The 13,975-nt window shown below is 35.3% G+C and overlaps 2 protein-coding genes across 2 annotated transcripts in view; one reads left to right on the top strand and one right to left on the bottom strand.

Moving 5' to 3' along the window:
- The window catches only part of LOC138329340 (lipoxygenase homology domain-containing protein 1-like), a 56,372-nt gene that overhangs the window by 26,681 nt on the left and 15,716 nt on the right, over window positions 1-13,975 (bottom strand). Inside the window, 7 exon segments of the mRNA XM_069276257.1 lie at window positions 49-119; window positions 437-594; window positions 981-1,064; window positions 1,067-1,152; window positions 1,573-1,956; window positions 2,572-2,955; window positions 3,363-3,495. Of these exon segments, the coding sequence (XP_069132358.1) occupies window positions 49-119; window positions 437-594; window positions 981-1,064; window positions 1,067-1,152; window positions 1,573-1,956; window positions 2,572-2,955; window positions 3,363-3,495 (1,300 nt within the window).
- LOC138329338 (putative leucine-rich repeat-containing protein DDB_G0290503) lies at window positions 6,417-13,605 on the top strand. The gene is made up of 2 exons (XM_069276256.1): window positions 6,417-9,462; window positions 12,720-13,605. Exons 1-2 carry the CDS (start codon window positions 7,257-7,259, stop codon window positions 12,821-12,823), a joined length of 2,310 nt encoding a protein of 769 aa, XP_069132357.1. The 5' UTR covers window positions 6,417-7,256; the 3' UTR covers window positions 12,824-13,605.

Genomic DNA, 13,975 nt, shown 5'->3' with positions numbered 1-13,975 from the left:
CTTTTATTTTGAACATAAATAGGATATACTCCATCCCATAATACTTACTTGACAACATGTGTGACCCCAGGGTCAGTTCTCGGACAATCTGACCATCATCTTCACTGGTGGCTAACCAGCTGTTTAAAACAAAATATAAATGCATGTTACAGGGGCAAATTAGAATGCTTTTGATCAAAATAAAAACACTATCATTAGATTTAATTTCACTCTTTCTCCTTCAGATCCATGGTCTAAGGATTACCAGTATCATTCAATATTTCAAGCTAACTAAGGGAACCAATTCTATCTAACTTGAAGAATACTGAAAATTTCAACCAGAGTTTCAAAAACAAGCCTATTTCCTTATTTACATATCTATAAACAGATATCTTTCAATTCTTGCAACAATGAAATAAAGCATTTTTCCCCCAGAATTTAAGGTGGGTATAATTACCGTCCACATTCGAAGGTGTAATCGTATTTGTCGCTTCCCTCTTGTTTCACCACTATTTTGTCCAGGAACCAGCCTGAACCTGCACCCTTCCCATCATGCCCTATAATGACCTTGTTCATCTTGAGCAAGGTCACAGCTTCTAATGTGAAAATATCCACCTGAAATAGTGAGAATATTGAAATTGACAACTATGTTTAAAAAATATTTTGTTCATGGTTTGACTAATATATAAAACTAATAATAGTAATAAAAAATATAATATAGTACTGAGTATGTAACAGACTCTCATCAAATAATGTTGATACTGTTAATATTATATATAATTTTACATGAGGAGATACTGTACAAAAACAAAATTTAGTTTAAAACCTATTATAATTGACTTCATTTACATCATTTGATCACATTCATAGGGGCTCGACAATTTTCATTTTCACAGGATAAAACATCAACCATATAGTCCGACCCCTATGATAAATCTGTTTGATCCAGGTCACTGATTATATTCCAAGCCTGTGTGTATTTATGAGATCGTTACACTTACATTTCCTTTCTCAAATTTGTTCTTGTTGGTTTTAGATTCTTTAAGAGGTCGGTCACCCGTGTCTCCTAGCCGCCCGTGTCTCCTAGTTCACCGAACATGTTCAAAAACACGTTGGCGTCTGTTCCTGCTCTCATTTTCTTCCCTGTGTGAACTTCCACCGTGTATTTCACCACTATTAGAGAAAAAAAAGAAAACATTATTCTCACACCATAAGCTTCTTAAAAATCATTTAAATTTTAAATCATAGGAAAGTACTATGAGCACAAATCTAATTACATATTTGATTAAATTTGATGGTAAATCAAACTAATTTCATTTGCATCCACTCAGTCTTTTTCTAAAATTTGAACATGACAATATAAATAGTTCTTCAGCAGGTATTAATTGAAGCAGCAAAACAAAGAGGAAATTAAAAAAACAAAGCAAGGGCAACAACTCTACATTCTTCTTGCATCAGTAAGTCCCATTTAAATAAACTTGGAAATCTAGACAAAATCCTAATGGGTGGACATCAGACATTGATGCAATGTCAGGATAATACATGTATTTGAAAAATAAAAGACTATTCATTAACAAATATTTCAGCACTTACAAGGCAGCGGCTTGTTGATTTCTTTACTCTCCGCTGGAATTTCACGGATAAGTGATTTGTCATCTTCATCTTCTGCCAGCCATCTGTCACACTTGAAATTGTACTTCTCTTTTGTTGTCATGTTTTCAAGGACTATTTTGTTAAGATGCCAGCCTGATGCGAATCCTTCGTTGTCGTGCCATACTCGTATCTTATACAACTTGCCAATGTCAACCATACCCACTTTAAAGTGATCCGACTGTCCCTTCTCAAAGTTATCTCCCTTGTTGTCCAGGGTGATCTTGTCAGACTTGCCTTTGTCGCCATAGGCAACCATGTAAACATTTGCGTCCGTACCAGCATTTTTTATATCGCTTGTTGTGACAAGAACAAGCCAAGGTATCTCTGAAAGAAAGAAATTAAAATTAGTATGAACAAATTTCAACGCTCAAGTAATATACCGTGTGTTTACAATTCAATGTTTCTTTGTGTATTAACGAACTTGTTAGGATTAAAATTTTCATGATGATCTCTACAACAGCTAGTAAGCACCATTAGAAATTGTTCAATACTAAAAGAGAAAGGATGTAAGGTTAATTTAACAGTCTTAAACTCATTCATCCCTGAAGACACATTTAGGCCCTTCTAAATCAAAGACTAGACCAGTCCACTATGAACTTTCAGGGAGTTAAAGAGCTCTAAACAGTAGAAAAAATAGCAAAGTTCTGTAATTTTTAGCTACAATTATGCTCATATAAATAAAGTTCACTTTGTAATTGTGGAATCTCTAAAGCAGACCTTGATAATCCAGACACTTGGTTCCCAGTCTAAAATCTCGGGACTGAGAATTTTTCCAGAATCGGAATACCGTCTATCATGATCATCAATTAAATAAGTTTCCTTCCATTCGGTCTAAATTATGAGTTTTTCAGATTTTCTGCATCCAGATTATTGCTGATCAACAGCATATTATGAAATCAGCAGGTGACATTATTTGAAAATTTAGAAGATAATACTTACTCTTTTCTTTTGTTTTGCGGACCGCTTTTTGTTCCTTGAGAGTACGTTGTATCTGACCATCGCCGCTGTCGGTAGCGAACCACTTCTGGCAGGGGAACACCTGTTCTATCCCTGTACTGGGACAGAACACGATCACCTGCTCCATATACCAGCCCGGTCCTAGTCCACTGTTGTCATGGCCAATTTCGATCTCCTTTAGGGGACTCAACATCTCCACAACATCAACATTAAAAATGTCTGTTGTTCCTCTCTCAAACTTTCCTGTCTCCAACCAAATTTTGCCACTTGTTTTTCCCTGAGGTCCATTCATTACGACGAAGACCCTTGCGTCTGTGCCAGCGTTGGATTTGTCCCCTGTTGTCACGGTGATCACATATGGGATTCCTAGTAAGAAATGAAATTAACATTAGGTAGCAAAACAAATAAGAATTAGATACCTGTGCTAATTACAATTTCAGAATTTTTTTTTTTTTTTTTTTTTATAACAGGAGGAATTCCTTATCTTCTGAAATGAAGCAACAGTCATAGTTAATGAAGAAGGGTGAGAAAAAGGAGATATCAAAACATTCATGTTAAAAAATCAGAATAGTATTAGAACAGGATCCATGGAGTCACACAGAAGGTCTTAAAATAACATAAATAAAATGCATAGCTTTTTGAAATCCTAATTAATACATAAAGCAGTTAAGTCATTTTTTTTGTAAATGTATCATTTTAGCTAGAATTGACAGAATACTGTATTATTATTCTAAAAAATGGACTGTGACGTTCCGAAATACATGTATATATACCTGGGGCAATGTTCATTGGGCCAACATTGACAATTAGATCTCTAGAAGTCATGCCGTCGTCCTCGTCTGTAGCCAGCCATCGATTACAAGGAAATTCGTACACGATGTTGTTGTCAACGTCATCAATGATCACCTGTAGATAAAGATAATAACAAGGGTGAGACAGATTAACTTTTTACAGGTGTGAAGTCCTCAAATTGTCATCTGAAGTTGAAGATAAATATAAAAGATAATTCTAAAAAGATACTCAAATGTAGATAATACTTTTTTTTAATAAAAAAATCATCCACTTTCATATCATGAAAACAATTGACTTGTGTAAAATGTTTTTTTTATAAATTTTATCAAAAATCATCAGCTTGCATAAAAATATAACACCTGGAAACTCTGAAACATCATCCAAACAGTCCCTTTTCTCCCTTCCCCTCCCACGCTCAATTTCTCCCTCCCTCCCTCCAACATATGCCTTTTCTCAAGAAAAACACAAATATTTTTTCTTTAATTAAGCTATGTATGTTTTCACTGGGGGTGAAAATTTAGATCCAGTTAAAAATTGCTGACATAGCAAATAGTTTTGCCTACACCAAAAGCTCTAGTTCTGTATCATATTAATAAATTAAGAATTTTGTTTGTAAATGTCTGTGATGTTGCACCACAAAGCTCTTACCCCGCCCTCAAACCCTGTAGTGCTAAAACCACAGTTTTCATTCCGCCCAAATTCTGTAGTGCCTCCCACATTCTTTTGTTAGTCTGCACTTACACAATCATCATCACTGTTACCATACACATTTTTGTAGTTGTTTTATTTTAGCGGGTTTTTCATATTGAAGGAATTAGCAAACATTTCAGTGTAGTGATCAGGTTTCTGGCATGTATATTGTTATACAATTTATCCATTGTGAAAGTTTGTGAAAATTCAAACCATCAAACATTATCACAAAAATAAAGACATTATACAAAGCCTGATCCCACCAGAAAACAATAGATATATTGAGTAGATAGGATATCAACAATGTTCAAATAATCATTTTTTCCAGAGAATTTGTTTTGCATGCAAACAATATTTCCATCGTATTTCAAACATGTACGGTACTTATGTTAACACTAGATCGACATGAGAAGTGCTGAAAAATTACTCAAAATTCAAATTGGAAAAGGAAGTATAGAGAGTCCTTTCTTCTCAGTTTTCAAAAGATTTCCTCCTTTGTTCTTTGAGGCAATAAACTACGATGCTGAAGCAGACGTGTGGAAGGCAGATTTAGGAAGTAACAAATGCATGCTGTCAATACACTGGAGATATTTCTTTACAGTGTTGACAACATAATGGGAACCAGGAGTTAACTTATCTTAAATATCCCTGCAACTTCACGATAGATTATTAACCCACTCAAGTGAGGAGGGTAAGCTAGTACCAAATACTGTCCCCTACCCCCCTCCTCCAAAAACTGCAAATATTTTGTGTACTTTCCCTTTTATCACTCCTCCCCCTCCCCTGCCCAAGCAACTTCTCCTCCAACTACTATATGTATTACCCCTTCGCTACACCCTCCCCTCCCCCTACCCTAAACTGACCTGACAACTCCCACCCTTTCCAAACCGCACCTGGGATCAGTTTGTATTCCCATATCAGCCATATATCTGGCAAATTTATTGAAGATTTTTATCAAAATGATACATATACAAAAAGTAAGCAATACATTTTGAATAGGTGTAGAATAAAAAAAGAAAAGAAAAGATTGTGTTGTATAGCTAAAGATCTTTTATCCTTTCATTGATATCTTTCGCTCTGATAAAAGTTTCAAGAAATGATTTTTCAAAGTAAACTGAGGACTATTATTTCTTTGATGAAATATTTACTAAGAATGCTTTGCAATTCCTTTTTTTTTCATTTCAAAATCTGAGCAGTGCATTAATATCTTTTGATCAGATTTTTATTACATTTGATATAAAAAAAGTCCTTACTGAGAAGTTACCATATTTGTTTTATAAAAAAAATAAATAATAAATAAAAGTTATAATTCTGTTTTTAATTGAATTTCCTGGGTGTTTTTCTAAACTCTACAAATGATTTTATGGCTGATATGTCTAATAAATGCTTTCAGTTGCAGTGAATATCAGGATTGAAGGGATGTTTATTTCAGTAATACGGTAATTTACAATAACCCATTTTCAATATTACCTCCTAACTCGTAATTGAACACATGTTTAAAACACATACATTTAGCACAAACGAGACCGTAAATTTCTTAAAGAGTATAAAAATAGAAACATTTCCTCATTAACTTCATTTTCATATTCATATCAAATGAAAGATGTAAGAATTTCACAGCTAGTTTTGATCAAACTACTCATTAAGGAAATAGATGTTTAGATACATTTAGACATAACTGGTAATTAAATTACCTCATAATGTGAAAATAATCTAATTTCCCCTTGAAAGACATCATTTCACAAAATAACCTAAACCTACATTTTAGATATACATAAAGTTCGTTTACAGTTATTTAAAATATAATCTGAAGATGTTTAAAATAGCCTTCAACTCCGTATGAAACCAATTTTGCATTGCAATTTAATTAGAATTCTTAAAATGTTTTCCAAATTCCATATTTATATTTCTATATAAAATATGCGGCCCTAGACTAGTATCAAAGGTTCTACTGAAAGTGTTATCATCTGCATTGTGTTTCTGCTTTTCATTTAACGTATCTCCATTACTGAAGAAAATTATGAAAAAGTGTAGAAAACTAGAATTTTTCATGAAAATGAATTTAGACAATTATTAGTGAATGTCTGTTGGAAATGAAGGACTGAAGTTAGAGCAAGGTAGGGGTAAAGAATTGGATGAGAGATGGAAGATGGGGTGAAGTAGGGAGAGGCTGGATAGGGGCATGGGGTGGGGGGGGGGGGGAAGGTGACAGACAGTGTTTTAGTTACACCCATTCACAAAACAAATATGTTTGCTGTGTAAGTACATGACTCAGAATTTCAACATTAATTTATTTACAAACAACACTTAGAACATTTCCGCCTGTAGGAAATTCTTTGACCAGAGTCCAATCTTCAGAATGCCAGAACTAATGATCCATTGGATTACAAACGAGAGGGCATGTCTCTGAGACTGGGAACCATTACAGACATTTGTAAACACTGAATGAATTGTTTGTGTGAGTTTGCCAGACCAATCAGAGGCTGGTGGGGTACAGTGTAGTTCTCACTTACAACCAAACGGCAGACGGCGCACTCACATCAAACGGCATGGAAATATGTCTAATGATCAAGTAAACCTCCTACCGACAATCGTACATCCGACTCACCAATGTGATACAGAAGCCATGTTTATAAGAAACACCAAAAATATCTGCGTATTTACACACTGAATACATCTGGTTTAAAGAAAAAAAACATGAACATTTTCCAGTAGCGATATATTGGTGTTCTGTGAGGAGGGATTGCTCAATGAGACAAAAACTAAAGGAAGTGTCGGTTTCCGTGTTAAAATGATATGAATGCCATCCCAGCATGATGCCCTGCAGTGCGGATGATACAGACTACACAGGAGAGTGCTTGTTATCATTTCATCGCTGATAAATTACGTTTTAATCCATAAAGGAAACAAATTTGTCATTTTTCCAGATTTTCAAATTTAAATGTTGGAAACACAATACTTTCAATATTTGAGTGCAATGATAATTTTGATACACAGAGATAGGAAGATGACTGTTATACAGTGAACTACGTCGTGGAACAGTCTCATTCAATTTACTTTCAAAGAATTGAATATTAGACCAATACTAAAACTTGTTGACCGTTTATTTGCTGCTGAACGTTCTCATCAACGCTTTTGGAGTGAGACTTAACATTGAAGTATCTGTGATATTCTTGGATATAAGTATGGAATATTTGTGTACAATATTTGTAGCTTATTTCCTACTGAGTTGGTGCTACACCATCCCTGTCAGGGCTATTCCTCAATACTACAACTCGGCCCAGGACACATGTGTACTTAGTCTTGTCATTCCGAAGGATAGCATTAAAAATAATTGTAACAACCATGAGGCACTCATGGCGAAAATTCAGTCACTTGAGGCCCAGTTACGACAAATGACACACCATGTACGGGTGATAGACACACAACGTATTCAGCCAGCCATGACACAATACGCAGATCTGGCAAACAAGGTCGAAATCATGGAAGGTCAAATGAGCGCTATGACATTAAAAAACCAATATCTAGAATCAAAATATCACGAACTTGAGTCCAAACTTGAAACTTTAAGTAGGTCAAATTCAGGACCAGTAGAGGGCTCTGATAGATTACTTGACCCCATTAAACCTTTGCTTATGGAGGAGTTTCAAATTCTAAAAGCAAATTTAATGCAGAGTTTGGAAGAGGAACTGTTCCATCTATATTCTAGGAACTTTGATGAAATCGGTTCTGCTACTGATTTGGAGCCAAGTAAAAATGGCGATTATTCCTATTTGCAGAAATTGTTAGCAGGAGATGACTCTGCCCTTAGGAATGAATATCAGGAACTCGATGAATTGTTGGAAGTGGACTCAGTGAATATTAACCAGCTGGCTCGGTCCCTTCAACGATTAACAGGGAGAATTAACAATGGAAACGAAGAGACGACAGAAAGTGAAAGTCAACCACAAAAAGAATTGGCCCAATCTAAATCAAATGTCACATTGACAGACAATTCTACTGTAACAAAAACAGATGACGAACAGCAATTAAATGTGTCTAATAGTTCCGACGATGTTGACGATGTACTGCATTACAATGCATCATTGGAAAATTCATTGTCCGAGAATGAAACGTCAAGTTTAAATTCAATTTCATCTAACTGGTCGACAGTTTTGCCTGACAACTTACAGTCTGTTGTGAGTACCAAGGATAAGGACCAGATTACAAGTGAAATATCACAACAGCTAAAAGTTATAATACAGCGAATCGTTAAAAAGGCTGTCATTCAACAACAAGCTGAGATGTCAACAAAACCGCAAGACTCTGAAATGGTATGCTCTCAGTGCAACTTCACCGAAAAAATTTCAGAACTTGAAATAAGATTTTCTGAGATGAAAAAGAATTTGTCTGAATTTTATAGAACTGAAAGAACGTCGTCTCTTTCAACAGGACTTCTTATGACACAACAAGTTGCCGAGATGAAGGCAGAACTTGAATCACTGAGCAGACGCGTTGATGGGCCTCAAAACACACTTCAACGAGCATCACATTTACAAAATGAACTTGATCTACTTAAAAAACATATTCAGGTGAATGTAAAGGAACGTCTTGATTCGTCCATAACAGCACTGGAACAAAGAGTAGCCATTGTGGAAAGGAATAATAATGTGTCAAGCAGTTATCTCAATATTTTTAAGCAAACGCTGCAGAGTTATCGAAATGAAAGTCAAAATATTACTAGAGCTCTTCGACAGAACATCAATACCGTTGAATCTCAAATCAAACATCTGAACAAATCGCGACACCAAAACACAGACATGGAAATGCGTGTTAATGACCTTGAGGCTGATTTTGGTAATTTCGATTTCAGACAAAATGCATTTGATGTTAGATTAGATCGAATCAAAGACTCTATGGCACAAAATGATCGAGAAGTGGGCACTGAATTCCGTGCACTTCAGCAAAATCTTAACCGTGTGCAATCCAGATTTTCAATTCTTACTAATATGAGTCGGAACATTCAGATTATGGGAGTGAAACAATCAACGATGGAGAAAAAAGTCTCCAAAAATGAAAAGACAATTAAGTACTTATATATACAGCAGAGGTTAGAGTCTGGTGAGTGGATGGCTTATAATTTCAGTTATAATAGCGTAAAAAACAGCTGTAACAAACTTCAATATGTCCGCCAGAACAGCGTGTGTAGTGGGACAACAGCTAGATTTGTAGGCGTGATTTTGTGTTCCGAGGACAGATACAAGATTTTACTCGGAAACTCGCTGGACGATGATTTTTTGGACATCGCAGATGAGCATGGACACGGAGAAGATCACTGTGAGTTTGTTGGCGGTGCAGGAGAGACAGGTGTCTCAGTAGAAAAGGAGTTTTCCTATTTCCCTTCAACAAAAGGTAGGTGTCAAAATTGTGTTTCACTGAAGTCATAACTACCAGGTAGCCATTAATTTTTGAGGAATATATTTTCATGATATTTTAGGACACCACTGTGGTCACAACAAATTGATTAATGAAATGATAAGTTCTGTTTTCAATCTAATATAGCACCTGCATCAATATAAACACCCCCTACTTCTCTTAATGAGGCTTCAATTTCATTGGTCAGACTAAGAATATGAAAACCTTAAGTTTCTTGTTTGATTTTTTTTTGCAAATTGATTTATGGCTTACTTTGTATAATCATTTGATGAAAGGCTAGTCCAAAGGTTCTATTAAGCACCCTTTATTTCTTATTTTTTTTTTGGATTCGCAAAAAAATAATAATCAGCTGTTACATGTAATAAAACATTTCCATGCATGCACAAGAGAAAATTTCATTGCTAACCCTTGCTTTCTAGATATTTTTATTAAGATCTGTTTCGCAGTCTCTACCTACATATTTTAGGACTATATATATTTTTATGTCCAAACCTAATTGTGGCTACTGCACTGACCATATCCCCAAGTAAATTGATATATACTTTGTACTTCCAAACCAAATGACCTATAAACGCATTTTACAAGCTGATCCAATCTCCAAAACCACTGCCTCCCCTAATAACCGTTGGGGCCAACCCTCTGAGTTTATTGAGACAAATTTAAAACCTGATTCCCATACTAACTTACAAGCTTTATCAACTTGTGAGCATCTATCCCCAACATCAACATTACTTATAATACTAATCCACATTCAACAGTATTCATAGTAGTTCTCTCCTCTTTTACTTTCAAAAGGGCCCCAAAAAACTCACCACACTAATGTAGTCTCCTCCCCCTCCCCCCACACTAATGAAGTCCCCCCCCTCCCCCACACTAATGAAGTCCCCTCCCCCCCCCCACTAATGAATCTCCCCCCTCCCCCACACTAATGAAGTCCCTTCCCCCCTCCCCCCCCCCCCCGACCCCTCCCCCACACTTGTCTAGCTTCTATCACCCCTTAATTAGCCATGATTCACACCATGCAGTAAGTAAAGTTGGTGTTTCTGTTGAGAGGGTAGTCCTACATGTCAACAATCACTATTTGTACAATAAACAGAACTGATTTAAATGCCAACAGGAAATGAATAGGATTCTGCAGTGAATCCTTCAAAGCCACTTCCTTTACTTATCGTACACAATAATAATATCAAGAATTTGATGTTGGAAATATTTTCTACAACAAATTCTATTTTTGATAAAGCATGGTATGAACATAATATTAAAAGGTCAAACATGAAATACATCATTTTTAATAATGAACTCCATTAGAGAGTGAAAACAAATATTAAAAAATGTTCATTAATTATCATGAACTTTGACCTTTTGTTAGTGTGAGTAAGAAAATTATGACACATACAACATTGATGTACTTTAACCACGTTGACTCACACTCATTAGCTTGAAGACTTAATTTGAAGTACCGGTATTTTGTCAGTCCCAGCTAAACTTTTCATTTTATATCAAAAAGAAGGTCCCTCAATCCCTATCCCATCCTTAATACTCCATGGGTTACTATCACTATCGTCATGTTCATCCCAATCCTCAATATTCCAGGGGTAAAAATCCTTGACACATATCCTCAATACTCCAGAGGTTACTATCACTGTCATTATATCCACCCTTTCCTCAATACTCCAGGGTTACTATTTTTGTATTTATATTGACCACCCTCGCGGGTCATCAATACGCCTGAGGTTAATATCACAGTCATTATATCGTCACTGTCTCTGTAATATTAAAAGGAAGTGTCTGCAACCTGTGATTGGTCACTTATTTTCTCCTGAACTGCCTTCAGTTAAGCTATGACATAAACCAGGGGTATATATGACAGCAGTGATAGTAAACCCTGGTATAATCAGGATGCCCCTAACCTAGGTCTCGAATTAAGAAGATCTGACTGTATACTGTAAACTAACTTTCTTTCGCATGCGATTTACTTTTTACAAATTTCATGATCAAAGTAAATTCGCAAATTGGTAATCTTCCTTAAAGGGACAATTCATTCTACGAGAACATTAAAATTTGTATATATATCGGAAAAACCCCAGTTCTAATGGGAATTAGATCAGTTGGTTTTACTGTGATATGTCAGAAAATCCCATGGTGGTGAAATGCGTGTGAAATGTTCAAACTCACTCGCTGTCCGCCATTACAAATTGTGGTCGAATATCTTGTATGCCGAACCCAGTCCCTTGCTCGTAGAGTAATGCTACTTTTGTCTAGAACAGCTCAAATCGCTCTGACAATAGTGTGTTTACCTTATTAGGTGAATTGTCTTGCCTAAAAAAATCATTATATCACCTCCACAGTGGTTATGTAGTTCATTTGTTTAACGTGCGTGACTTTGGCTCGGATATTGGTACAGCGTACATATTGTACCTGCTTAATCGTATTGATCAACGATTTGTAATTACAACGGTATCAATTAAAATACTAAACAATGATGTGGAATTTGTCAATATCTTATGTTATATGTTTCATAAGAAATGTAAAACAATACATTTATGCCATATTTTGCTTCTTGGTTATGTAAAAGAATTAGCGTGAGTGAATTGTCCCTTTAATTCTTGCACCATATAATTCAAGGATATTTCCATTCAATATTTATCTGCTAAACTTAATCTCCACGAAAACGTTTTGAAAATTTCTCTTTAAAAAACTATATAAGCAATACTTTAACGATATGAGAGGAATATATTTCAGTAAACAGGGAACAAAAATAATTAAAGAAATTGTAGATCTGATAAACCATCTACACAGGACTTCACTGCCAACACTAGGCCTCAGGTTTATAGTTTTGACAGGTGGTTACTCTAAACACGTACTTCCGTTAAAGATCTACTACACTGTTGATGTCAATAAACATGTGGTGTTTTATTAAGTATTTACAAGGGACGGGGTATAACTCTGTAAACAGGTGGTATTAGAGCTTCCTTTGGCCATAACATATCAAAACTTAATACGATAACATTTCAAGGTCCTTTGCTGGCAGATAGACAGGAAATAGAGCCAAACTGAACAGATTTGATAAGATAATTTGTACTTTCTCAGTCTAAACTGACCATGATTCTAAGGTTAACAAAATAATTTATCCAAAAGTGCATCAAGTAACTGATACACCATAGGAGTTTTCAAAATTACTTTTCTTCAAATAAATTTATTTTTTCATTTTTTGTTTTGTTTCTGTTCCACAGCCTATATGAGAGAAAATTGGGGCCAGGAACCTCGCCTTGCCAACATGTCCCCGATATTGACCCCTGTAGCTAGCTGGTACGAGTGTGGTGTTAAAATTCCCTAAGCAAAGATTTAAGATCTACATTGGACTGACCGACATTGGTCAGAGAGGACCAGATGATGTGGAGCACGAAGTGAAATGGTGCTTTATGATACCAAGTGGAATCAGTATGATTTTTCTCATTTTAGACCAAATACCGGTACATAGAGAAAAAGACATTGAATACATAACATGTGTATGTGTTATGTTTTATAAGAAGAACAATCTATTACAATGCTGGAAAATGCATTTTCAGGGAAAGCAAAAGATTCTTAAAAAAACCAAAGGGGAGATAACTTCTCTATGGACTAAAGAATGGCAAAATAAACAAAACAATTTTTCCAGCTGAAATGATAAAATAAAGTATTGTGAGGAAATTGGTGGCGAACCTTGTTGTGCAAAGGGAGACGACTCTGAACAAGGAAAGATAACTGTGATTTATATCAGTGAGACATAAACAGCCTTTTGTTATTGCTATGATATATCTGTTATACACATGTTTATACTTATATAGTGGAACTATTTGTAAATGGACATAAGGATGTGTTGTGAATGGATACAAAGAATGAACTGAAAGACTGGGTTTATTGATCTTCTAATGGGAGATAACTGCAGTGTGTGGAAAGGTCTTGTTGGCAAATTCTGGAGAGTAAAAAGACAAAATAAGTTATCAAATCAAAATTGTAAACAATCCTGAACTGATGGAACTAACTGTTTTATAGACAGTGGAAAAAAGGGAAAGGTTGTTAACAATGCAAATATAATAAAATTTGATATTTTTATAATTAAAATGGTCAATCCATTAAGTTTCTTTCATTTATTATTTAACGACAAATGGAGATTACCATTATGACTGAAGGCTATAGGCTTTAGCTGTTGCATTTTGGGTAAATACACAAGAGAAAAATGAATGCGATGAATTAGAAACTTTGGTGTACACATTAAAAGATGATAGAAACAAGAGTCCCATGGGCCTTAATAGTCCAGTCACAATAGGTTTCAACATCAAACTAATTGCAACAGAAATTATTTTTGTTGGAATGTTTTTAGATTTCGACTATAAGTAACTGGTAAAAATTTGACTATAATCCCATAAAGGGAAAGTGGTTAATTATACCTATTTATAAAGCCATCTACACCGCCGGTAAATGTGTCCCGTAACGGTCATCTGACTAT

Source organism: Argopecten irradians, chromosome 8 (assembly GCF_041381155.1).
Source record: "Argopecten irradians isolate NY chromosome 8, Ai_NY, whole genome shotgun sequence".
In the NCBI taxonomy this organism is placed as follows: Eukaryota; Metazoa; Mollusca; class Bivalvia; order Pectinida; family Pectinidae; genus Argopecten; species Argopecten irradians.
Note: the sequence above shows the minus strand (reverse complement) of the source record. Positions and strands in the feature narration are given on the sequence as shown.